General features: G+C 39.6%; 1 protein-coding gene and 4 non-coding genes across 10 annotated transcripts; 3 read left to right on the top strand and 2 right to left on the bottom strand.

Annotated features, from left to right (window-relative positions):
- Nucleotides 1-825: 825 nt before the first annotated feature.
- LOC103143041 (PERQ amino acid-rich with GYF domain-containing protein 2-like) lies at nt 826-20480 on the bottom strand. Of its 6 annotated transcripts, none has more exons than XM_016674989.1 (30): nt 20464-20480; nt 19568-19649; nt 17795-17846; nt 17461-17617; nt 17226-17321; nt 16427-16535; nt 15400-15505; nt 15227-15288; nt 15099-15131; nt 14872-14976; nt 13793-14004; nt 13515-13662; nt 12766-13017; nt 12499-12668; nt 12232-12388; nt 11966-12132; nt 10935-11029; nt 10425-10553; nt 9663-9793; nt 9474-9574; nt 7623-7763; nt 7378-7536; nt 7057-7302; nt 6852-6971; nt 5383-5616; nt 3409-3605; nt 3102-3253; nt 2799-2992; nt 1714-1858; nt 826-1603 (listed from the first exon to the last, which is right to left on the bottom strand). In XM_016674989.1, exons 3-30 carry the CDS (start codon nt 17830-17832, stop codon nt 1539-1541), a joined length of 3921 nt encoding a protein of 1306 aa, XP_016530475.1. In that variant the 5' UTR covers nt 17833-17846; nt 19568-19649; nt 20464-20480; the 3' UTR covers nt 826-1538. The 6 variants fall into 6 exon arrangements, with proteins under 6 accessions (XP_016530475.1, XP_007559486.1, XP_016530476.1 ...); XM_007559424.2 differs by having other exon boundaries at nt 1714-1855; XM_016674990.1 differs by having other exon boundaries at nt 13793-13986.
- Nucleotides 20481-21023: 543 nt separating this feature from the next.
- On the top strand, nt 21024-21095 carry trnap-agg (transfer RNA proline (anticodon AGG)). Its single transcript has one exon. It is a non-coding gene; the product is annotated as a tRNA-Pro (tRNA).
- A 383-nt stretch (nt 21096-21478) lies between these two features.
- On the bottom strand, nt 21479-21550 carry trnaw-cca (transfer RNA tryptophan (anticodon CCA)). The gene has a single exon. It is a non-coding gene; the product is annotated as a tRNA-Trp (tRNA).
- Nucleotides 21551-22129: 579 nt separating this feature from the next.
- On the top strand, nt 22130-22203 carry trnai-aau (transfer RNA isoleucine (anticodon AAU)). Its single transcript has one exon. It is a non-coding gene; the product is annotated as a tRNA-Ile (tRNA).
- Nucleotides 22204-22895: 692 nt separating this feature from the next.
- trnag-ucc (transfer RNA glycine (anticodon UCC)) lies at nt 22896-22967 on the top strand. The gene has a single exon. It is a non-coding gene; the product is annotated as a tRNA-Gly (tRNA).
- The last annotated feature ends 125 nt before the right edge of the window (nt 22968-23092 follow it).

Here is a 23092-nt window from a genome sequence, read left to right as displayed (position 1 = left end):
GAAGAGAAGTCGTGTTGGTTTTATTCACCAAATCTTGTTCAACATTACAGCAACATGGTCTTTGGACTGCCTGCGAGTCCAAGGAGAAAAACTGAGGAACCTTCAACACCTGTGTTGAGATGAAAACATTCTTTGTGTCCCTGGATGGAAAGACGGCCTTGAAGTCGGGTGGAACAAATGTCATGCAGAGATTCTCCGCCCACTAAGCTGAGAAGGTGGACATTCAGAACCGCAGGTCAAGGGACCCGGTCCGGTTCATTTGACTCACTGAGACAGTAAGAAGTCCCAACTTGGCTCAAGCCGATTTTTCAGCCATCAGAACCTATCAGACCGTGAAGATCTTCCTCTGGTGAACTCTTTTACTTTTCCAAAAAATATTAAAAGTGGAATTATTTACATTTCCAGAGGAAGAGGCCATTTGATAGTTAAATCTTTAATCACTGCAAGAAGCTGTGTATGATTGTTCTCCAATCTTTCAAATTTTCTCCAGGCGCGACTTTGTTTTTTTCTTGTTTATTTGCTTTGTTTTTATTACTTATTGTTTTTTTAGTTTTTTTTATTTTCCCCTTAAATTTTTTATTTTTTTTCTTTCATGAGGTTTGCAATTAGGCCCCCTACCGAGGAGAACTTAAAACTTCAGACAGATTTTTAAAGTTGAGAGCAATGAATTATGCTTATTTTTAATGAGACCGAAATAACTTGTAACATTATCTGTGTATAATTACCAGTAGTGAGACATTTATTCCCATTTTCCTTATAAAAGTCATGTATTGTAGTGAGGTGATATGCACATTTTGTGGTTTCACTGAATCGTTCAGACACAGATGTGAACAGTCCAAACATAAGACTGTTTTATTATTCTATACTGCAATAAAAAAGTATGACTCCAGCAGATCCTTCTCATATATTATAATACAGATGCAGAATTGAAAGTTTATTCTTTTAACAGCCTAGTATTTTACAAGAAATAGATAACTAGTTGGAACTTTTGAACATGTCCTTAAAACAGGACATAAGTGGGCATGAATCCTTGGGCTCTACTTTGCCGTTAGTATCCATGAACAACCAGCCGAACAAATGAGGGAAGAGGAGAGAGTGGGTAGGGGGAGGGGGTGAAGAGGGGCTTTTAATAAATAAAACAAAAGTATTTTTTCTATCCTTTAACATATTATGAAACCCAAATATCCACTCCTAAAACAAAATCCACATACTATAGAGGCCAAATTTGTCATCTCTGAGTTGTTGTGGGAAGCGTTTCCAAATCAAACTGAAGCCAAAAGAGATCAACAACTCTGAAGAGTGCCGAATGGGCCTGGCAGACGGTTCATTCACCAGTTTGCTCCAGCTATAGGTCAGTTTGCAAGACAGCGGAAAACAAATAAACAAAAAAAAAAATAATTGTAATGGAGAAAATGATTGATGGGAAACAATAATAACAAAAAAACATTTTGAAAATCAGGAGGGCTGGGGGTTTAGGTAAAACAGCTGCTGTTCAAACTGGATACAGTCACTGGGATTTGCTCGGCTGCAGTCCCTTTTCAGTCCTCCAAGGTTTCGATTTCCCCCATATTCAACCTCTCAGATGACGCATTCACAGAAAAACCTAACATTCGGAAAAAAAAGGAAGAAAAAAAAAAGAACAGAAGACTTAGCACACAATGGCAATAAAACCGAGATGCTTTACTAATTTAATATCTGGACGTTTGAACTCACCTAAAAGGCTTGGGTCTGCTCGGACCATTTTCTGCTTCTTTTTCTTCTTCCCTGAGGTGACCGTCTCAAATCGTTGCTGCTGGCCACTTGTATGGTTGGATTGGTAGATGGCTGAAGATCCCATTCCACCCCACACAGAGTCCTTGAGCAGAAACAGAAAATCAGACTAACGAGATCCCAATCATTACCCTGCAGGTGCCTTAAAATTACAAATTCAACCTCCTTAACTTTTGCTTAATTCAGTCAGATGTCCACCTCTCACTAAACAATCACTTGTCAACACTTAATGTTAAATAAATGTGCCAACTCTTTCTGATTAGCTTTGGACTTTGACCTGGACGACTGTATTGGAGCTCAAATCTTCCATCTTGTTTGGATAAATTATTTTTTTCCATAACAAAGCTTATATTAAAATATTGGGTTTAGTTGGTATTTCAGTTTCCTGTCATTTGGACGTTCCCACAGGTGAGAAACACTATGTACAAAATATCAGCTATATGGGTCTGAAAAATGTTCAGGTTGAGACTCCTTAAGATAAAGAACATTTTCCAGTTCTGCTGCAACTCAACCAGACTGGAAAAAAAATGTGTAAAGTTCATAGTAAAGCGAGAAAAACGGATCAAGATGTATGACAGTTCTTTAAATGTCTCCTATTAAGTCTCCCTCTTGCTAACTAGTTTGTTGCTTTTTCCAAAATAATTTAAAAAAGTAAAAAAATAAAAAACATCTAGTAGGAGTCAGATTTTAAAACAATAAAAAAAACAACAACAAAATTGTTCAGGACTGAAAAACAATAATCTATTAATCTGAATTACTTATTTAGCTTTTTCATAATGATACACTGCAAAAAAAATAAATAAATAAATAAAAATTTGCATGCAACGCTTATTTTAGCTGAACACGGCCGCTTTAGTCCTTTGAAATGTGTCACCCTGAATGAGTAACTATTCTCAGACAAAGACGTCTGATTACGTCAGATTTCGACCTGATTATAAGACAATTCATCTGGTACTCGAAGCCAAAAGACAAAATGAAACTTTTGGGTTATTGGATCATTAAGAAAAGAAATGTTTAGGCCTTTCTACCTGCTGCTGCGGCTTGGCTTGCTGTTGCTTCGGCAGCAACTGTTTCTGTTGATTAGCGTTCTGTTTGGCACGACGTTCTAGGAACTGCTTGGCAAAGTCCTTGGACTCAGGAGTGTCCCCCAAATAGGCCCTGACGTAGTCATGCACCTCATAAGGAGAATCCAATTCCTTCAGGAAGCATGCAAACGTTGGAACTGGCAGGAAGACAAATGGCACAATTATACGTCACTCAGGCCACCAGGAGAAGGTGCATCATCAGGTGTGGCTGGAGCCGTTTCCTGAAAGAAAGAAATTGGGGTTTACCATCCAGATTGTTGGCTGTGTTGAGCGAGTGCAGGGTTTGCTCACACCACTGCATAAATGTGTCCTGCTGGCTCTTGCTGACACCCTGGAACAACTTCAGCAGCTTCTCCTCCTCGTCAACCTTCTTACTGGCTCGCCCACTCAAAGAGTTACTTAATGGAGAGGACAAAAGAACATCGGGTTACTGTCATATTAACCGTCACTGTTAGAAGTGTGTATTACTCATATCTTTCAAATAATCAGTCATGCTTTCCCACCACGAGCTCTGACTAAGACAATGTTTTAATTTGGCATCCTAAACAAGTACCTGAGGTTGGCGTTGCCTTTGTTGTTCTTCTGGGTGTTGCCTTTTTTGGTCGGGGGAGGCTGCTGGACGGCCTCCTTTATGGCCTCATCCCAGAAGCCCATGTTTGAGTTGTGGGTGTCGCCCCAGATGCTGCTGGAGTCGGAGCCCCAGTTGGTGCTGGTATTAACAGACCCCCAAACCGAGTTACTCAGCGATGTCTGTGAGGAGACACAAGGTGCTTAAGGTCAACAATGATTTTTCAACACGAGTCTCACGTTTCATGTCATATTTTCACAAAGTTGTCTGAGGCTAGGAGCAGGAGTTGATGGTTGCCAGAGCCACTCTTTTTAGAAACGTGCAAAGTCACCAGCAATAAACCTTTGAAATATTTTCATATTTTTTCTTTACATTTTAAAGAAAGGTCTGAATAAGTTGGATCCTAGACTGTAAGTGCCAAATAATCTATTTTGCTGCACTAAAAATCCTGAGAATTTTCAGCTTAAAACCTGACTAACCTACATTTAAACTCAACCCTTGGGTTGACCCTAGTGCACAATATGCTGAGAGAAAAAAAAAAAAAACATTCAACTGTGGAGCATACCTTTTTTATTTTTACACCTTTATCTGAGGCGCACGGCTTCAGAGTTCTAATCTTGAGAAACGGATGATATAATCTGCCTGCATTCAACAACTGGCTGCAGAAGACAAACCTATGCGTGAAGTGGCTCTCGAACACAATTCTAACTATAACAATGTCTGACTTCAGAGGTGAGAGGTTATGAGTTATCTTTGGATTTCTGTGCATCATTTGGCAAAAATAATGACCTCCATGTTCATATTTAAACAACCTTCATGCTCTTTCCGTCTGACAAACACCACAAACTGCTACAAACATGGAGACACCAAGTGTGAAGCAACAAACACCGATGATTTTAATCTGCTGGAGAAAATTACAGGGAAATCCAATTTCCATTAACTGCTACTTCAAAGCTTGAACAAGTGAAGTCATGACAAATAGCATGAAATAATAACTACCGCTATCAATCGATTAAAAACTTTTGTCAGATTAATCACACTTTGGGACTGTGATTAATCACTATGAGTAACTTTGTAAACTTGAAATACAAGTGTGCTCGCAGTTGTGCAAGCCCCTCTTGTCGCATTCCAACCAATTAAAATGCAAGAAACTATATGGATTTTTTTTGGCTGCAGAAAGCAGGTGATGTAGATTCCTAGTACTCAACAGCAGAAAACTAACTTCACTACACATGCATACAAGTAGTAGCAAACTTGTTCAGGGTACAACTGACAGATAAGGTACATTTAATGTTCTAGTTTCTAGGTGCTTTGCCCCTTTTTGATGCCACCCTGCACAACGACTCATCCTATACCAAAAACCTCCACTCACTGTATGCATATTTTCTAAAAACGTTTCATGCCTTGTCTGCAGACAAAGCATGTCTGAAGGTTCTCATTGTTGAAGGTTTTTATATTCAAGTAGGTTTAAATGAAGTCATTTTCTTCCTCTCCATTCATTTCCTCATACGTTAAGGCAACAGCCGCTTATCCTCATCCAGCCGAGCGACCGGTGCAAATCGTGCATGTGAAATTTTGAGCTTCTACATGTAGATGTGCATACACGGACTAATGATGCAACATGAGAAAGTTGAAAAATGTAATACTTTTGGTGCCGTCTGTGGTTGTAGAAAACTTCTCTTTCGCTGTTGTTCATCGCTCGTTTTGCGACGAACAACAAGCGAGACTTAAGAGCCTCTGTTGGAAAGAGGCTCTTAGGTCAAAATAATAACATTTTTCTGATTATGACAGCCCTATTATTATCTAAACAAAACTGATTGATGATCACAGACCTTTGACTGCAATGTCAGTGTGTTGAAACATACATGGAGAGATCAATTTAATACTTGACCTCAGCACAGAAAGAGGCACTGACGACGTCACTAACTGAAGCTTGGTGTAACCTACTGTGTTACATACGGTTCTGTTTTGAGTTCGGGTCTGCTGGGTGACGGTGGGATGTTGTTGGTGTGGCTGCTCCTTCCGCTGCTTCATCTGCTGGGCCTCCTCCCTCTGAATCTCCAGCAACGACTTGGTGATAACGGGTTGCTTGGCTACATTGCCCCAACCAGAGAGCTTGGCATGCGACTGCTGGGCTTGTTGTAGCGCCTGCTGTTGCTGCTGCTTCAGGAGCTCTTGCTGCTGACGTCGCTGCTGTAAGGGTGAGAAGACAACAAAAGTGTTTTTAGCAAGGATAGGTCACACATGAAATTAATTTATTACTCGAGAAATTGAGATGTTGCTCTGCTACCACAGACTGAGATGATCACAGCGAGTTTCTGATTCAAGTAAACCTGGTGATCAGCTTTTTGTGCAGCACAGCCTCTCATGTCGGCACGTTTCCTGCTAATGATAGTCGCCCCACTGTTACCAACTCAATCAGTGACTGTCTTCCTAAATTTTCGCTTTTTACAGATCAATAAACGTTTAATCACACTTCAATATCATAATTTCAAAAGTAATGCATCGCACAGAGAGATTTTTAGGTAATTCCTGACTTTTCTAAATCTGTGCTTTGAACTTTGTGCCCGACAACAGTGAAAACTTTGAATTTTGAATATGGCTCCCCAAAAAACAAATCCTAAATTAATTGTTGCCGTGATATTTATGTGAGCAACACATATGACATGTGGAGCTACCTGGTCCACATGGTAGCTAATTATTTAAGTACAATGCATTCTGGTTCTCTGTGCCGGTGAGATACTTGGTGACACATAAAGCAGAATAAAAAGTTTCAGAGGAAAAAGAGCTTGGGTGGTGAAGTCATTAGTAAACTACATTTATGTAGTTTCATATGTAAAACACCACAAGTGTGCCACAGATTACTTTATCAAAGTCTTCTTGAAATGGAACTATAAATAATCTTTTCCCTCAGTAGCCGGAGAGACGCATCATAATAAGCCTCATATTTTCAGTCCCATGACTGAAATTAATACCCAATGTTTCATTTCCATTTTGTTGCCATTTGAGGAGGGAAGAAGATATTTGTTTGGTCATAAGTCAACAATAGTGACGCAGCGAAGACAAGTGGGGAGTTTGACTAAAGCAGATAAGCAATATCAGCTGGGTGGTCCTTTTTCATGGTCTCAAAAGATTATAATACTATACATAGCAGCAATGCAAATATCAGCCCAAATCTCAATAGTGTTGCATTCCTCATGAATATATTACTCATATTTTGATCCAATGCGCTTCCACCTTTCTTTACCTGTATTACACTGAGCTGTTTATCAGTAATCTCTCTGACTGGGAGAAACGAAGCAAAAAACACAACGGTTTGTTTTGAGAGTGTTAGCTAAAGGTAACATATTCATTTCAGGCTAAAAATGTAGAGAATTACAAAAAAAAAAAAAAAAGGAGGTAGAGTGCAACATCTTCGTGGGTCTTACCTCCTCGCATGCCTGTCGTTCTCGCTCCTCCTCTAGTTTCTGGATCTCGGCCAGTGACAAGGCATTTTGTGTGTGGTTGTGGTTGGCTGACTGCTGTCCCCACTTAGAAGATGATGGAAGCTGCAAACCAGGACAAAAAGTTTTCTCAACATTTGGGACCATTTTGTCCAGTTTTTAACACCTAATGTCGGCAATGAGTCCTTACCTTCATCTGTGCGAGCTGCTGCTGCTGTTGCTGCTGCTGCTGCAGTCTTCTGAGGGCCTCTTGTTGCTGCTGCCTCTGTCTCTGCAGCTCCTGCTGTCTTTGGGCCTCCTGCTCTCTTCTTTTTTGCTCCTCCTGTTGCTGTGCAAGAGCTGCAGCAGTGGCGGCGGCCTCCTCCTCCGCTCGCCTCTTCTCCTCCTCGCGCCTTCTCAACGCCTCCAGTTCTTCTTGCTTTCTGCGCTCCTCTTCCTGATGAAGAAGAGAGAATTGCGTTTATTGAAGCATTTTTATGGAAATCACTGCTTTGAGAATTTATTTATTTACCTGTTTCCGAAGGAACTCTTCCCGTTTCTTTTTCTCCTCTTCTTCCCGCCGTCTTTCCTCCAATCTTCGGAGAGCTTCCTCCTGCGCCTTCCTCTCCTCCTCTTCTTTTTGCCTGCGTTGTGCCTCCTCTTGTTCTCTTTGTAGCCTCAGCGCCTCTTCCTAAAGATCCAATATTAAGTCAGAGCCATTAAAAAAAGTTACTCCCAGACTTTTCTCAATTTGAATAGACGGTTAAATTGCGCCACCTGTTTTTGCCGAGCCAGTTCCTCTTCTTCCAACCGCTTCCTTTCCTCCTCCTGTCGAGCCCTGAGAGCCTCTTCCAAACGTTTCCTTTCTTCTTCCTCCCGTTTTGCTCTTAACTCTGCCTCCCGTCTCTCCAGCTCCAACTACGTATTTGAACATAAGTTAAACATCGGTTCGATCAAAGATCATTAAAACATTTGAGTAGATTATATCGAAGGTGATGATCAACACCTTCTCTGTTGGCCATACACCAATCCCTCTAGGAAGGTGCAATCGCAACTTTTAAAGTAAATTAACTAAACATTCACATATTTTGTGTAGACTTTCAAATTTCCCATGCCATCACAACTTTTCTCCAAATCTGACCAACGTTTTCTGCAATTCCATTAATTGTTTTACCAGTCCTCTTAGCCCCCTTTTAAGTTAACTTCCTGTTTCATGACAGGGAGTTAAATGTGTGATACCAAATGGTAACATTTGCCCTTTTTTGCCTAACATTCTAAAGATGTTCTGTAGGGTTTGTTTATATTGTGTCTACAGTCTATGATAACTTGAATGACCGATATTGAAGTCTTCTTTTGCACTTAACATAGTTAATGTTTTGCACTTTCAAATCTTGTCTTCTTTGGGAAGGTTATGTGCAGCAATTCAACTTTTTTTGCAAGACCAGATTTATGGCAAAAATAAAGCTTCAAAAGAAATTTGATGCAACCTTTTGAAAAACAGGTGCTGCGAAATCAGCCATTTTAGGCTGCAGAAAACCCCCCCAAAAAAAACAAAAAAAAACATTGCAATATCCTGAAAGGACTGATAAACCAAAGACTTGGTGCACGTGATCCAAGGCAGACCCTTAGATCACCATTGGTCCATATGTGAATTCATTGGACACCAATGGTACAATGAAAGGAACCGAAAAGGCACGGAAAACCCCGGCATGGAGAGCAGCTGCATTGTTATGGTTTTGGAGCAACGAGCTTCCCTCTTTAAAAAGTGCTTCCAGATTTTGGCTTGTGGTGACATTTATGTTTATACATTGTCCCTTTCTAAATAACTACTTCACAATGACTAGCTGTAAGAGAAATACACTTAATATTCACCTATTATTAGCAAAATAAAAAAAAAATCAGCTTGATCAAATAATCACTTGTTCTTGTGTGCATGCACACACATAAGCTGAAACCTTGCTCCTGTCCAGATTTCTATTGTATATCATTTTAAACACATCAGCGATTTTTGTGAGAAACCTTGAGCCGAGTCACTGCTGTACAGTGTAAAAGTAGTTTTGCTTTTAAATATCCCGTCATCTCTGATAAGTAGGCAGGCAGACAACAGACAACTTTCTGTCCAAGTCTCCCGTTAAATTTGAGATTCTGTAATAGCAGAACTTTGCTTTCCTTAAGGCACATTTAAGCTAGCTCTGTAATAATGTAAGAAATATTTCGCTGCTTAACGTCATTTTGCTCAAGAGTGAACGAATACTCTGAAACGACTCCATTCTGTCTGTACCTCCAAAGGTCCACTTCAACATAAACCTGTATCCACGATCTGAGACCTCTTGATGCAACGCACACTCAGATTACAAACGATAATAATGCAGCACGTTTTGACAAATCAGGGCCATTGACAAACATCGGCTAGCAGCTCTTATTTAGAGTCAGCAGAATTATCTACGCCTTTGTGTAGGAAAACAATATCTGGAATATATTGAGTAAAGAAGTTGTGAAATGTACATTTGTGTTATTTCATATTCCAAAATAGTACATCTGGGGAAAAACCACGTTGGCCTAAATTTAACAATGGGGAATCTTTAAATGCCAGAAAGAACAACTAAAGTCTGATGAGGTGATGCTTACCTTTGCAGACCTTGCCTTCTCAAACTGCTGCATCTGCTCAATAGTTGGAGCTTGTGCCACTGAGTCTATAGGCAAATCCCATACACTGCTGCCTTCCCATGCTGTGTGCAAGTAATAAAAAAATTATCTGTGTAACTGATTTGTTTCTGCAACAGCAAATGCAGCCAAACGCCAAAAGCAGAAACTCACTGCTTGTAGCAGCCTGTTGAAGGTTTGGTGTGCAGGAGGCCTGAGGAGAGGGATTCTGCATTTCCCACACCGAACCCGAGTCAGGGACTGGCAGGGATCGGGTAACAGGAGGTAGAAGACTGTCAGAAGCACTACAGAAACACAGACAACAAAAGAGGAAATTAATACACCACTATTGAAAATTGTGCCAGACATGTAAATCCCGACTGTTATCTTAATGTCAACGTGTGAAATATTGCAATTACAGACGGCTGTTTGGTTGCAAGACTTAGTAGGCTACAGTATTTCAGGGTTTGTGTGTTAAATAAAATTTTGCATTTGAGCACATATATTAACGATTCTTTACACAGACACTTGATATAAGTCTTATTGAGTGAGATCAGAAAGCGCAGGAGAACGGTGAAGGTGTTGTGATGATTAAAAAGAAAGAAAGTGAGGAGAAAAATGTAGGCTAAACATAATCTATACTATAGATTATATGATATTTAACACCATCGCAATGTTATGTTTTCCAGATATCAAACAGACGAACATAAGTTAAATATGGACTTAGAGCAAGGGAATTGAAAATGTTGGTAGCACTTTATTTGAAGGGGTCTGCATAAGACTGACATAAACATGATGGAATCTTCTGCTGTCATGAAGTGTAATTTGGTAAATGACACTTATAATGCAAAGTTGACACTTTTAATGCAACTTTTTACACCCCTTCAAAGTGTTGCCAAAATTTTATTTTATTTTTTTTAACTAATTGCTCCCAACCTTATCTTTAGAGCCTGGTATTGCTGCAGAAGCATGTTGATCTGCTGTTGGTGCTGCTGCTGCTGTTGGAGAGGAGCTGAGTTGAGCACTAAAGTTTTCTGCTGGGCCAACGCCTGGGCATACTGTTGCCTGTTCAGGAGCAAAACAAGAGACAAAGAGAAAGAGGAAACAAAGTCAGGAACTGAATAACTTAACATGTGATGGTAAAGGATTCAACTACATTATGGTGAGCAAGTTCTAATCCAGAGACAAGCTTCATTTGGCTTGTGTAGTTGAGAGCTTGGAAGCAGGAGGGACATGACAAGCATGTGCCTATAATTAAAGCAAGACAAGGCCTAACAGGTACTATGCTCATTGTTAATCTATTCACTTAACCTACTCAATAACTGGGAACCCTCTCTGTTTCACACACTGGTCTATAGTTTGTATGGTTTAAAATAAAATACAGATGCTTGTGTGGAGAAAGGCAACACAAAAAATTTGCTTGCTTGCAGAGAGAGTCTAACATACCTGAGGAGGTATTGATATTGCAGCTGCTGCAGCTGGTAAAGGTTGAGAGCAGTGAGCTCCTGCTGTCTCTTTAACCTCTCCTGGTCACCATCAGCCTGGAACACAGAGAAGAATAAAATAAGAACGGATCACAGCAGTGTCAAATAAATAAATAAATCAAATAAATGACTTATTTGCAATCCTAACATGTTCCTTAGAAAGCCTAAAATGTTGCATGCTTGGATTGAGATCAAAGCAAAGGCCTTATGTGAAGATTAAACTACATTGTTTTAATTTCTACCATCAATATTACATTTTCAGGAAACATTTCAAACTCTCAAGCTAAGAAAAAATGTTAACCAAATACCTTTAAAAACATCATGGGACAACAGTCAATTCAAAACAATTTTGCTTCATAAAAAATATATTGGGAAATTGAGTGTACTCTAATGCCATCTACAGGTCACTGTCTGGTACTAGTAAAGAAAACGAAACCTGAAAAGCCTTCAAGCAAATCAAACTGGTTTAACATTAGACTCACCACAGAGCTGCATAATTAAGTTCCTGGAAACTCTTGTTCCCCAAAAAGCTCTATGTTGAAACTACCCATTGTTCGTTCTGGAGTTCTAAGAAGCATAACAGCCTCTGACAGCGATGCATAAAATATTAGTTTACAAGATATTATCAAGCCTTCATTTGTAAACATTTATAAAATCCAGAGGAGCTGCAGAGAGCATTCGTATTTATCAGCATTAGTAAGAAACGATAGAAAACATTTCAAGTCAATTCAATCGTGGCTAAGAATAGCTGGCAGAATGAAAAGGTCAAATATTTTTGAACAAAGCAGCTAATAATGCCTGACGAGAAATCAAGCAAATAATCTATATTTGGCTCCCAAGTTGGTAATGAAAATTTCCTCTCAGCTTGACTTTTCGAGAAAAACAGCTGATTTGATCCTTTATTTCTGCGTGCTGTAACTCAGGCTTCAAGTTATCACTTCCCAAACGTTGTAAAACATTAGAGAGTCACTTGGATTTTGAAGGGGTTCCTACTTGTAGTGGTGGCGGTGCGGGGCCTGGAGTAAAGGGCACCCTCCCCCAAATCTTCATCATCTCTCCCAAAGGTTGGAACACTTCATCGCAGCCTCTTTTGACCAACAGAGACATGGTGAAGTAACCAGCCTGAAACCAGTCAGACATCTCGTGATTGCTGAACGGACCTGAGGATGTAAAAGTGAGGCGGGGGTCCAAATGAGACATGTTGCGAGAAAGAATGTGACGTTGAAATGTACAGCACATTGATCTCCCTGCCTTCTCACCTTGTATCTCCCCCTGTGGATCTTTGTAAAACCACTTGAGAGCGGCTTCGTGGGTAAGTGGCAGGCCCGCAGGCTTAGGCTTCTCTGAAGTCTTTGCTGCAAGTCTGTCATCATCCACCCCGCTGTCCTGGAGGTATGCTACCATCTTTTCTGCCTCCTAGAAAAGAATATCATTTTTAACTCAGCCAAAAATATACACAGCTGTAGTGTGACATTATTCAGAACAGTATTTGATGACAACTTCCAGCAGAATTTGTGGAAACTTACTTGCTCAAAGTGTTTCAGACCCTCATCTTCATCAGTGTCATGCGTCACCGTGGTGAGTCTGCTCATAGGTGCTATTATATTTGGGTAGGGTAAAGCATTGTTTATTGCCACAGGGATTTCAATGGGTTTTTGCTGTGGTAGATGTACAGTGGATGACGGAGCAGAAACCTCTGCATGAAACAGACATAAGCAGAAAGTGTCAGTTGCAGGGGGCCTACTAAGTCTTGCAACCAAACAGCTTATTTTCGATAGGAAATAAAGTCCCACCGGGCAGGGTGGTGGAAATGTGGGCCATGGCATGCGACTCCAGGATGCTACTAGACATGGGAATACGAAGCGGTGCTTTGCAGGGCTCCGGTGGGAGCTCCAGGGGCGGGTGGCGCTCAGCTGGTCGTTCGGTCTCGTCGGTTCTGCTGGGATGGTTTGGAGACAAATTCTGAGGAGGGGGCTGCGACTCTGAGACTGCTGAAGCCACGGCTGGACCAAGAGACGGACCGTCTTCTGACATTCTGGCTAAGTCTGAAACGATTAAAAGAAGCACAAATTCACAAAAATGAATGAATCCGTTTTCCATTTCAGTTATTTTAAACTTTTGTTTTGGCCCAAAAAGACAAACGGCGGCAGAAAAAAGGCTCTCGTTTCGCTCAGATAAAAGATATCGGAGCAGACAAGAGGCAAGGTGGAGAAGTTGGCTTATTTTTTCTTCCATCAACAGAGACGCTCTGTAAGCTTTTTAACAACACCGGGAGGGTCGACTTGAGTCAGCTCAAAAGAGCAGCTTTTTGTTCTCTCACCCTTTAAACTTCTGGTTTAAGTTTTTCAAATCAAAACAATTCAGACCCTCCTTAAAGATGACAGATGTTTTTTATAAGAACAAATTGTAGCATCAGAAGATAAATTTTGTTTTAAAGACAGACTTCATTTCAAAATAAATGAATTTCTTGCTTATTTCTATTTAGATGCACCGGTTTATGTAAAAGCAAAACTAAATCTAAAGTGATGATTATTTTACTGACCTTTTCGATCAGGTTCTCTTTTGGCTTCTTTCTCTGTCTCTTTGGTCTCCCTGGGTAAAATATCTTCCTCCTCCAGACCTTCGTCACACTCTTCCAAAGGTCTGAAGTCGAGCTCTGCTTCTTCTGGGATTGGTTCCTTTGACGCTTTCTGATAGCAAAAGACAGAATATTTAAACAAAAGTTGACACCAGCATTATCCCAGAAACCTCAATGCTGACAATTTATTTTCAAATGTGAAATGACAGGAAGTAAATATTTAACTGTTTTTCATATCTTACCTTTAGAGAAAGGAAAGCTCCTGAGGAATCAAACGTCCCAGCTTCTTCATCTGCGTCCTCCAGACACCACTCTGGTAAGCTGTCTCGCTCGTCCTCCAGGCTGCCGCTGCCTGACCTTGGTCTCCTGTAGCCGCGCTCCTCTTCTCTGGCGTCAAATGGGAAGCGCCGACGTTGGTCTGGATGTTCCCGCCACCCTGCAGACCGAGGCCCATCTAGGAAAAATGTAATGCAATCAAAATAAAACAAAAAAACAACTACCAATCATATGTTTAAACTAAAATAAAGTTAATAAAACTGGAGGGTTTCCTCCATATGCTGTGAGCATTTTGTGATAATGTAAGGGCAACCAAATCTTGGTGATAACTACAGATATTTTTCCATGGCAAGAACTGGAACAGAGGTAAGCTCTCGCTCACTTTTAGCTATCTCTTCAGCAAAGTACAATAATAAATAACATCTCAGAGTGTTTTTCACGGTTAAGTCTTAAAAAAATCCTTTGTGACGAGGAAAACGTGTAAATTTGTCTGCACAAAAACCACATTGTGCAAGTAGTTGCATTTCATGTTAAAATGCTCATTCTTATTTTTTTATTTTTTGAGGCAGGCTTTTTTAAATCAAATACAAAATGGCACATATTTTAATTTAAGAGTTTATTTTCCTAACTTAAAGATAGACACTTAGAGAATCATCAGAGAACTGGAGTGAGAATGCCTATTGAATCTGTATAGCTAAATCCTTATCAGTTCTCATTCACAGTGAAAAGTAACTCTGCTGGTTACTTTTATTTTATGTTAGTAGTGGAATATTATTCCACTTTTGAAAGTTACACTTTCAAAAAGATATTCAAAAACTCAGTTTTCATGCAAGTTTATAATCTTTGACAAAAGTGTACTTTTCACCCAATGATAAGCCCAGGGCCATAAAATCATAATACACCAATGCATTTATCAAAGATGATTCATCTAAGATAAATGTATAGGTGATGTGGCTCCTGCAGGGCCCACCTGGGCTCGGGAGACACCACCGGTCATTGTCCCGACGAGAACCTGCCAGGCGCCAGCCCCCCTCATCATCCTCACCGTTCTGATCGTCACGAGTAGTACGCCAGTTCTCACTCTCTGAACGCGTAAACTCGTGCTTCCTGGGTAGACCCGTCCCTCCGTCCTCATAGGTGCCCGGTCGGGCTGTAAAACGACCAGGCAGAAATGAAACAGGAATCATAATATAAACAACTAAACAATAGGCAACGTGTAATTTCCCCCAAAATTTCCAGTGAACAACTTTAATTTCTGTGAAGAGCACTTACTGTGATTGATCTGAAAATGTCCAGGAGCAGCTTCTGATACGTGCAAAGAGAAAAACGAGTTGGTGAAGCAGTTTGTATGCCAAGATACACACACATTGATTATTTGAGCTACAAAATGTTAGACCAACCTGGGTCTTTTCGACCTGGCTTTTCAAATCTTCTATCTCCCCTGGTGGAAAAAAAGTCATCACTAAAAAGGAGCAGACCAGTCAAAAACAAATCTCACTGCACATTTGTATTGGTCAAAACAATGCTTGATGATGCCACAAACACTTGACACCAGAAAATCATGTTCCAATACCTTTCTTCCCAGCTTTGAGAGCGATGGATTTCCCTCCCTCCACGACCAAAACCTTCCACGTCGTCAAAACTTCTTTGGTAAAACCCTCCGTCACCTCTTCCCCGCCCTAAAAGTTAAAAGTGCAGAAAGTAGGAGACAGTATTTTATCATGAATGGGAAATGAACGTAGTACACGTAAAGTGAGGCTGAAGTTCCGGATGCTTTGCCTAACAACAACTTTAAGCTGCTTATGTTACCAAAACACATGAATATATCCTTAGGAACACTAACTCTGTAAAAAGAGGGAACAAGCACCTATCAAGTGAATGAAGTTGGTCTACCCCCAACATTTTTTTGTGAGTTTTGCACCACCACCTTTTTTTGACCAACAAACAACCATCAAGTAAGAATGACCATGTCTGTCCCAAAGTGCAGCCTGACAGCTAAACAAACAAACAAACAAAAAAACACCAGATGGCCAGTCCACTCCTGCTTGTGACAAACTCCATCTTCAAAATCACATTTGGTTTCAGAGCAAAACTGAACACGTGGTGCTTGTTAGTTTATACAAGTCAATTTACTGTTAGTAATTGGTCAAGAGCACATGTGCTTAAGTACTGATTGTCAGCAGTGTATTTATTAAAGTTATGTTAAGACAGACCAACAGGCTGCCTCGCTATCAAATTGAAAACCACAGAGACAAAGTGCTTTAAGTCCTGTAACTGTGGCAAAAGAAAATTAAAAAATCACTGTGTTTAAAAGGAAGTTTAGTCCTTCAAGGGATTGACGAGTTCAAACAGCTGAAGTTTAGGTATGCTGGGTAAGCACAACAACTAGAGTTGGGTACTGCTACACCCCGTGCTTCAAAGTGTGGGAAAAATGATGGGCTGCCAAAAGGAATCTTAACCATCTACTACAGTTGTTTTCTCTCTGAAGCCCACAAGATCAGCAGCTCAGCAAATGAAATATGTGTCTTACATCTGCTCTTGAAGTCACTTATTTCACAGAGGTTTGACACCACAGCGTATGTTCTTGGTTCAATTCCTACCTCTACCTCTAGATGTACTTCGGCCTCTTGGCGCCCCAGCTATGGGCCCACCACCTCGCCCTGTCAGTCGGAGTACAGCTGCGCTGTTTACAGACATAGAAAAATTTCTCTGCAGATATAAAGAGGGGGAGGGGAGATGGGAGCAAACAGTGAATTCTTCAGATTGATCCTTTGCTCATACCTTTATGACTAATTTATGAATGAACCTAAATAATACATTTTTCTCACACAAAAAAAAATCTTTTTGCAATCGACATTAATGTCCAACACATATCACAAAAATGTAAAAGCTTTGCACTCAATAGTTTTTACACAAATGTGTAACATTTGTTAAATATGAACAGACGTACAAATCTAATTACATCATAATTACAATGCCAAAAGCAAAACACACACAGATCCACATAGTTGATAAGTCAAACATGCATCTATTCTGAAAAGCTATCCAGGGGAAAACTCAGCACACACAGAAATTTGGGGAAAAGGAAATGCAACTTTTAGCATTTTAAGAAACTTAAACAGCTAAAGTAAGTAAAGTTTATTATAGGTAACGTCATTGATTATTATTAGAAGTCGACATGATTGAAGCATCCCAATTATCAACTGGCCTACAGTAGGTCAAGCCTGAATTGCTTTCTTAAAATGATGCTGAGAGTATTGTGTAATTTTGCCTCATGTCATCCACCTCTTCTTTTCACAAACCAAACTTTTCGCCCTCCACCTTCTTGCAAAACTATTTCGTGACTGGTCAGAATTTTGTGAGTGTGTTTGTTTGTCAGTCCTCTTATTGCTTTCCTACCTGTTCTTCCTCCGTAAAAGACACGAGTGCCAGAGGCGGCAAAGGTTCTTCTTGCAATATGGGTAGAAACTCCTTATCATGTAGGTCTATAGGGATCTGGGAGAGAGGAAAATACATTTTTGTTTCTAAGAGATGCTAAACTAAGTAAAGCATGCATCTCATCATGGATTTAACTTGTTTTTATGTAAATCAACACTGATGGAACGACGGATACAGATGCTGCAAAAATACTCACCTTGTTGTCCTTTACATAAAGTGCTAACATTTCTTCTCTCCCGTAACGATAGTCTGCAAGTTTATACTTTGGCAATGCAGGTGAGAGTGGGGGAGAAGTAACAGCATTGCTGCTTCCACCGCCACCGCCGCCCCCTCCTCCAGACAGGGCACGGAGCCTTGCAGAGAAAGAAAACGTTGTTAGGCAAAATGGTCCAAAAAAACAACAAAAAAACAAGAGAAAGCAGTGGGCAAGACTGAACGTGTGCTGCAGGAGCATCAAAAAGATTACTCATGTCAGAACAAAAAAAATTATGACCGTCATCATGCTCAACCATTCATGTCTGTTTTATTACCATTCAGGTCCAAAGTTAAGTGTCTGGGTTTCGGCCATTTTTCCTTCACGTTCTTCAAACATGCAAAGAAAAAGAAGAGATTATCTTCAATTTATTTCTAACAAGTACAAAGATTGGGAATCAAACGTATTCATGTGTAGACAACGGTGCAAGATAAAGTTTTAGAAATAACAGTGATTTTAATCTTGTTTATATAACAGTTACAATAATTCGAAATAACCATTAACCATATTTTGATAGTTATCAGAATGGGAATTTACAATGATATTTTTCTCATTATAAATAAACTTAACAGTTATTGCATCCAAAAACAGTCCTCCTGAACTCATGAAAGTCAGATAAAGCTTTATTAAGATTAGGACAAGTTGGATAACAGTTTAAATACCAGCTTACTGATTTTAGTGAATTTTAGCCGTTCAAGACATAAGGCCCATCCCAAGAGAGCATAAACAGTTTAAGACTTCAATCTGCTATTTTAGGACGCCTCCCATGCAGGTCCACTACCTGCAATTGATAACAGAGGTGCCCTCATCTTAAACAAATAAGCTTTCACTCCTTGAAAAAAGAATCATGAACTGACGATAGTTATATATATTACATCAGCTTGACAGCAAAGCACTCCAATGAAAGGCTTCTTCAAATGGCAGGCACAAATGTTTACTACTGCCATATGAAATCCTGGACAAGTTAGTTAGTGTATTTGTCCACTTAAAGAGAATTGATAGACCAACTCAAAATGAGTTAGAAACATCTATGGGAAGTTACACATGTGTTTTGCTCATTTTGCAATGTTTACATAAATCAATTGTTTCAACAGACTTTGCATGCCATGACTGAAACGGTTGAAAGTTGAAACAAAAACTGTTGAAATCGGTAAAAGACAACTCGGTGATTGGAGCAATACACTTTTGAGAAGAGCTCAAAGTTCGTCAGAGAATTAGAAGATACATTTGTATTTTATTGCTCCTGTTTATGATATAAACTTCAATCCCTAAGCGAAAGTTATTTGATATCAGGCATTGCGACCAATCCAGCTGCTTAACATCAGATTGCAGTTAACCATAAAGGGCTACGCTCGGTTTGAACACTGAAAGTTGCTTTAAAAGGTTAACAGAAATAACCCTCACTGCGATGTCAGGAGAAGCAAGTTAAGTTTATAGGTTCAACAATTCAACAGAAAACTTTATTTGACGTCAATCACCTTGTTATAAGAACCGAGCGTACAATAATATATAAATTGTAACTTAGCCGCGCACATGAAGTTAAAGTACTCTTTAGCTGCATGCTGTTACCTCAATGTATTTTTCCAACCAACACGAGAGCCAGTTGTGTTAGCACGTTAGCTTAAGGTTCTTTAGCCCAAGGGTGGAAAAGTATACGTTTGTCATACACAGGTATTTATACGTTGATAATTATTTCAATATTATTTGTATGTGTTTAATATATTTCACACGAGCACCACTGTACTGGAAGTTAATTTATATATTTAACCGTAGAAGCTAGCATGCTAACTGACTAGCTAATAGCTGCACGCGGCCCTCCCGAGCAGCCTGGATCCACAGCGGTGTTTCTTCGTGAAGCTGTACCGGATCCAGGACGACCTAACCTGAACGCCAACACACTCTATCTCGATGCTGCAAGGCCAAGTCAACATGGTAGCTTAAACAGCACCCCCAACCAGCTCCCGGCCGTAAGAACATGTCTCTTTCATATGGGACTTAAGTCAAATGTATAAATATTCCTGGCTGGTGTATGAAACTTTGGCTGTCTTACCTCTGGTGGCTGTGACAGCTCAGGGTTTGTATGCGTGTTGTTGAGTGGCTCTCTCTCTTCGTTTTCCACAAGATGGCTGAGTCTGGGTCACATGACAATACACATAAACCCGTATGCAGTGGACAGATTTGCTGACTAGTACAAAGTGGTAATGATTATTCCCCAAATGTGTCACATTCAGAAATAATAATAATAATAATAATAATAATAATAATAGTAAATGTAAGAAAAACACCCATTTATTTACTAAAAACTAAAAAATATTTACTAAGTCTGGCTGTAAAATTTGCATTCCTACCAATTTTAGTGTTCTGTATACAAGTATTTAACATTTTATCTGAAACATGTTCATTTTCATATTTCTATTTTTGGTTTGATTAATAGTATTTTAGTGTCTTGTTAAGTTTTTGTTTGTGTTTGTTTTTTACAGTGTTAAGTCACCACAATTGTGTTTCCCCAGTTTTCCCCTCATCCATAATAGATCAATTTATTTATTTTACATGTTTGATTGATTTTTTTTTAACTTCTAAAAATATGTATACAAACCAAACAAAAATGCATGAAAAATATAACAATAAATTCCCCACAATGTGGAAAAAATTGAATGTTCAATGAAAGTTTAAGCACAAAAAATACAAAGTACAAACGTGGTTATCTAAATTAAGCATATACAATTACTATTTAAAATAAGAAATACGTAATGTCTGATCAGAAGCAGAATTGTATAGGCAATCTTTGAGTACACCATTTACCAGCTATTAGAAGTGTTATTAGTGCTTCTATAATAAAAACTAAAGCTAATTATTTCCCGGTAGTTTCACTTTCTTATAGTTTATTATTAGTTTTCCACCCATGTGATAGCTTGTTAAATAGGGCTCTCTGGACGTGTAACTCACCTTACAGGTTATACCAGGAGAGCCCCTACTGTTGATGCAAATTGTGTAAGACAGGTGTTAGCAGGCCCGGGTGGGGCGGAAGCAGCTGGACGGTTGGATCTCATTACAGGGTTACTTTATAGAGTAAAAACAGCACGTATTTTGGTACGTGAATTTGCTTTCTTTTTTCTGATAGTATAAAGTGAAGCTCCAAGCAAGAAAAGTCACGTGTTTCACAAGTTATCACAGCCGAGAGTTCTAATTTTCCGATTTTCTTGGTAATTCAACACGTTTTGTTCAATGTTGTAAGCTATTTTAAAGAGTTTTCTAATTATCTGTGAGGCGAGTTCCTTACATGTAGCTTTGTTTTCTATGAATTTAGATTTGATTAAACTTAATAATCTACGTCTTCCCTTTTACGGACTGTTATAACCGAATAGTGAAACAGAGACCGTAACAGGCAGAAATATCATGCCTTTCTCATAAAGTATTCTAACATTTGGCATACCAAAAAATATATAACACAATTCAATCCCTTGTCAAACGTTGTGTTGTGATACTGCGTGACATTACAGCATCTTGGCTCGTTGGTCTAGGGGTATGATTCTCGCTTAGGGTGCGAGAGGTCCCGGGTTCAAATCCCGGACGAGCCCTCTTTTTTTCTTCTTTTTGAAAATTGCTCTTTCTGCACTGTTGATAGTAGACTAGTACTGTCCCCGACGTACGTAAATGCGCTCTCTTTACATAAGTGTTCTTGTTCTGAGCTGTAAGTGGTCTGTTTTTGCGTAAATATACAACAGCAACTTTTTTTTTTCCATTGGCTGATTTTCAGCAGTACGTGTTGTAAATTCTGCATTTGCCATTTTTCCTAGCATTTTATATTTCACATATTTTTATTGTCACCAACTTTTAAGTGTACATAGCATAGTACTTTGTATATGCTTAATGTTTTACTCCCTGTACTTTGATTCTGTAATAGCTTACAACATTGAACAACTATAGTTGACTTAAAAGAAGCAATTTGCTTTAAAAGACTTGACCCCGACGTGATTTGAACACGCAACCTTCTGATCTGGAGTCAGACGCGCTACCGTTGCGCCACGAGGTCTGTTGAAGAAGTAATGGCATAGCAAATGCTGATATCCTGGTATACGAGATATTAAATGGTTACCTGCATGTCGGACTCAGCGTTCGAGAGATCATCAAAACCCATTGACTTACTGCCAAAGACAGCTAGGATTTTTTTTAAAGCACTTTATTTTTAGAAGCAGTTGAGACCCAAATGGAGGTATAAGAACGAGATTGGTGGGTCGGATATTTGATTGGCTACCATGGAGCGAATCATATTACACCGCATATATTAGTCGTGTGGTGGAGTACAAGCTTTATTCCACGGTTTTGACTTCTCTTTACGTCGATGTGTCGCTCTCTGCCACTCAAAATGCACTTTAGCGGTTATTGAAGGGGGAGAAACAGCGCCCCCGAAATGTCGCTGGCGGCCAAACAGCGCGTTACTTGCTGTACCTAAACTATGAATTGCTTCCTGCTGTAACTGCAGTTCATTAGCCTCCTGTAAAAAAAGACTCTAGGGGCTTTTCAGATAATCTCCACCTGAAGTCCTTATAGCCCAAGCATTTCATTTATGAGACATTCAGTTTTACAAACATGTTCTCGGTTGGCGACTTATGGCCGGTTAGCTCAGTTGGTTAGAGCGTGGTGCTAATAACGCCAAGGTCGCGGGTTCGATCCCCGTACGGGCCAAGAACTTTTCTTTAAGTAAAGTGTCACTGTCATGCAAAGTGCTATACAACAATAGTTGTAGCCTAACCTAACTAAATTTAAGAAGATGTTTTGTGTCTGTTAGCTTTGGAGACTAAAGTTTCCACCAATATTTCTCTGGAAAATAGCTTAGGCTCAGTCAGGATGGTCATTTATTTTCAATCTTTACCCACTCTCTATGGAGCTAAACCAGTCTCATAATTCACAAATGCACATATCAATATCCACAAATGGATCTTGTACAGTTGTGAGTCTCATCCTTTGCATTTGTGGATCTCCTTCTGTACATCTGTGGATCTCGTACTGTGCATTTGTGGATCTTGTGCATTTGGTAATCTCGATCTGTGCATTTGTGAATTATGAGATTGTTTTAGCTCCATACTCTCCAGCCGCCCCTTGTTTAAAAGTCTAGTTCTGTCCGCCACAACGGAAACCGTTTTTTACACTGCTAACGCTAGAAATACAAGAGAGCAATGTGATTCTCGCAGTATGTGTAATAATCAAGGCAAGTCGACTAGCTAAAACTGAAAAAAAGGAATGAAAACAGCAGTTACAGACATAGTGGCCAGAACGACAGAAGAAAACAGAAAATAAAAATGTGTCAGACAGAAAATACAAAATATATAGAGTGCACATTGTTTAAATTTCTTCAGGCCGCATGTTAGTGATCCGTGGCGTTGGTGGTATAGTGGTTAGCATAGCTGCCTTCCAAGCAGTTGACCCGGGTTCGATTCCCGGCCAACGCAAACGTTTTTGTCTCTGAAAAGGAAGCTATTGATGTGAGCTGTTTCAAATTAGTTTTCCAAATATTATTCATGGATTTTTGAACATGTACAGTTACTTATTTCTGTAACTACACTTGGGTTATTAT

This window comes from Poecilia formosa, unplaced genomic scaffold (assembly GCF_000485575.1).
Source record: "Poecilia formosa unplaced genomic scaffold, Poecilia_formosa-5.1.2 Scaffold104, whole genome shotgun sequence".
In the NCBI taxonomy this organism is placed as follows: Eukaryota; Metazoa; Chordata; class Actinopteri; order Cyprinodontiformes; family Poeciliidae; genus Poecilia; species Poecilia formosa.
This window is presented reverse-complemented; position numbering and strand designations above follow the sequence as displayed.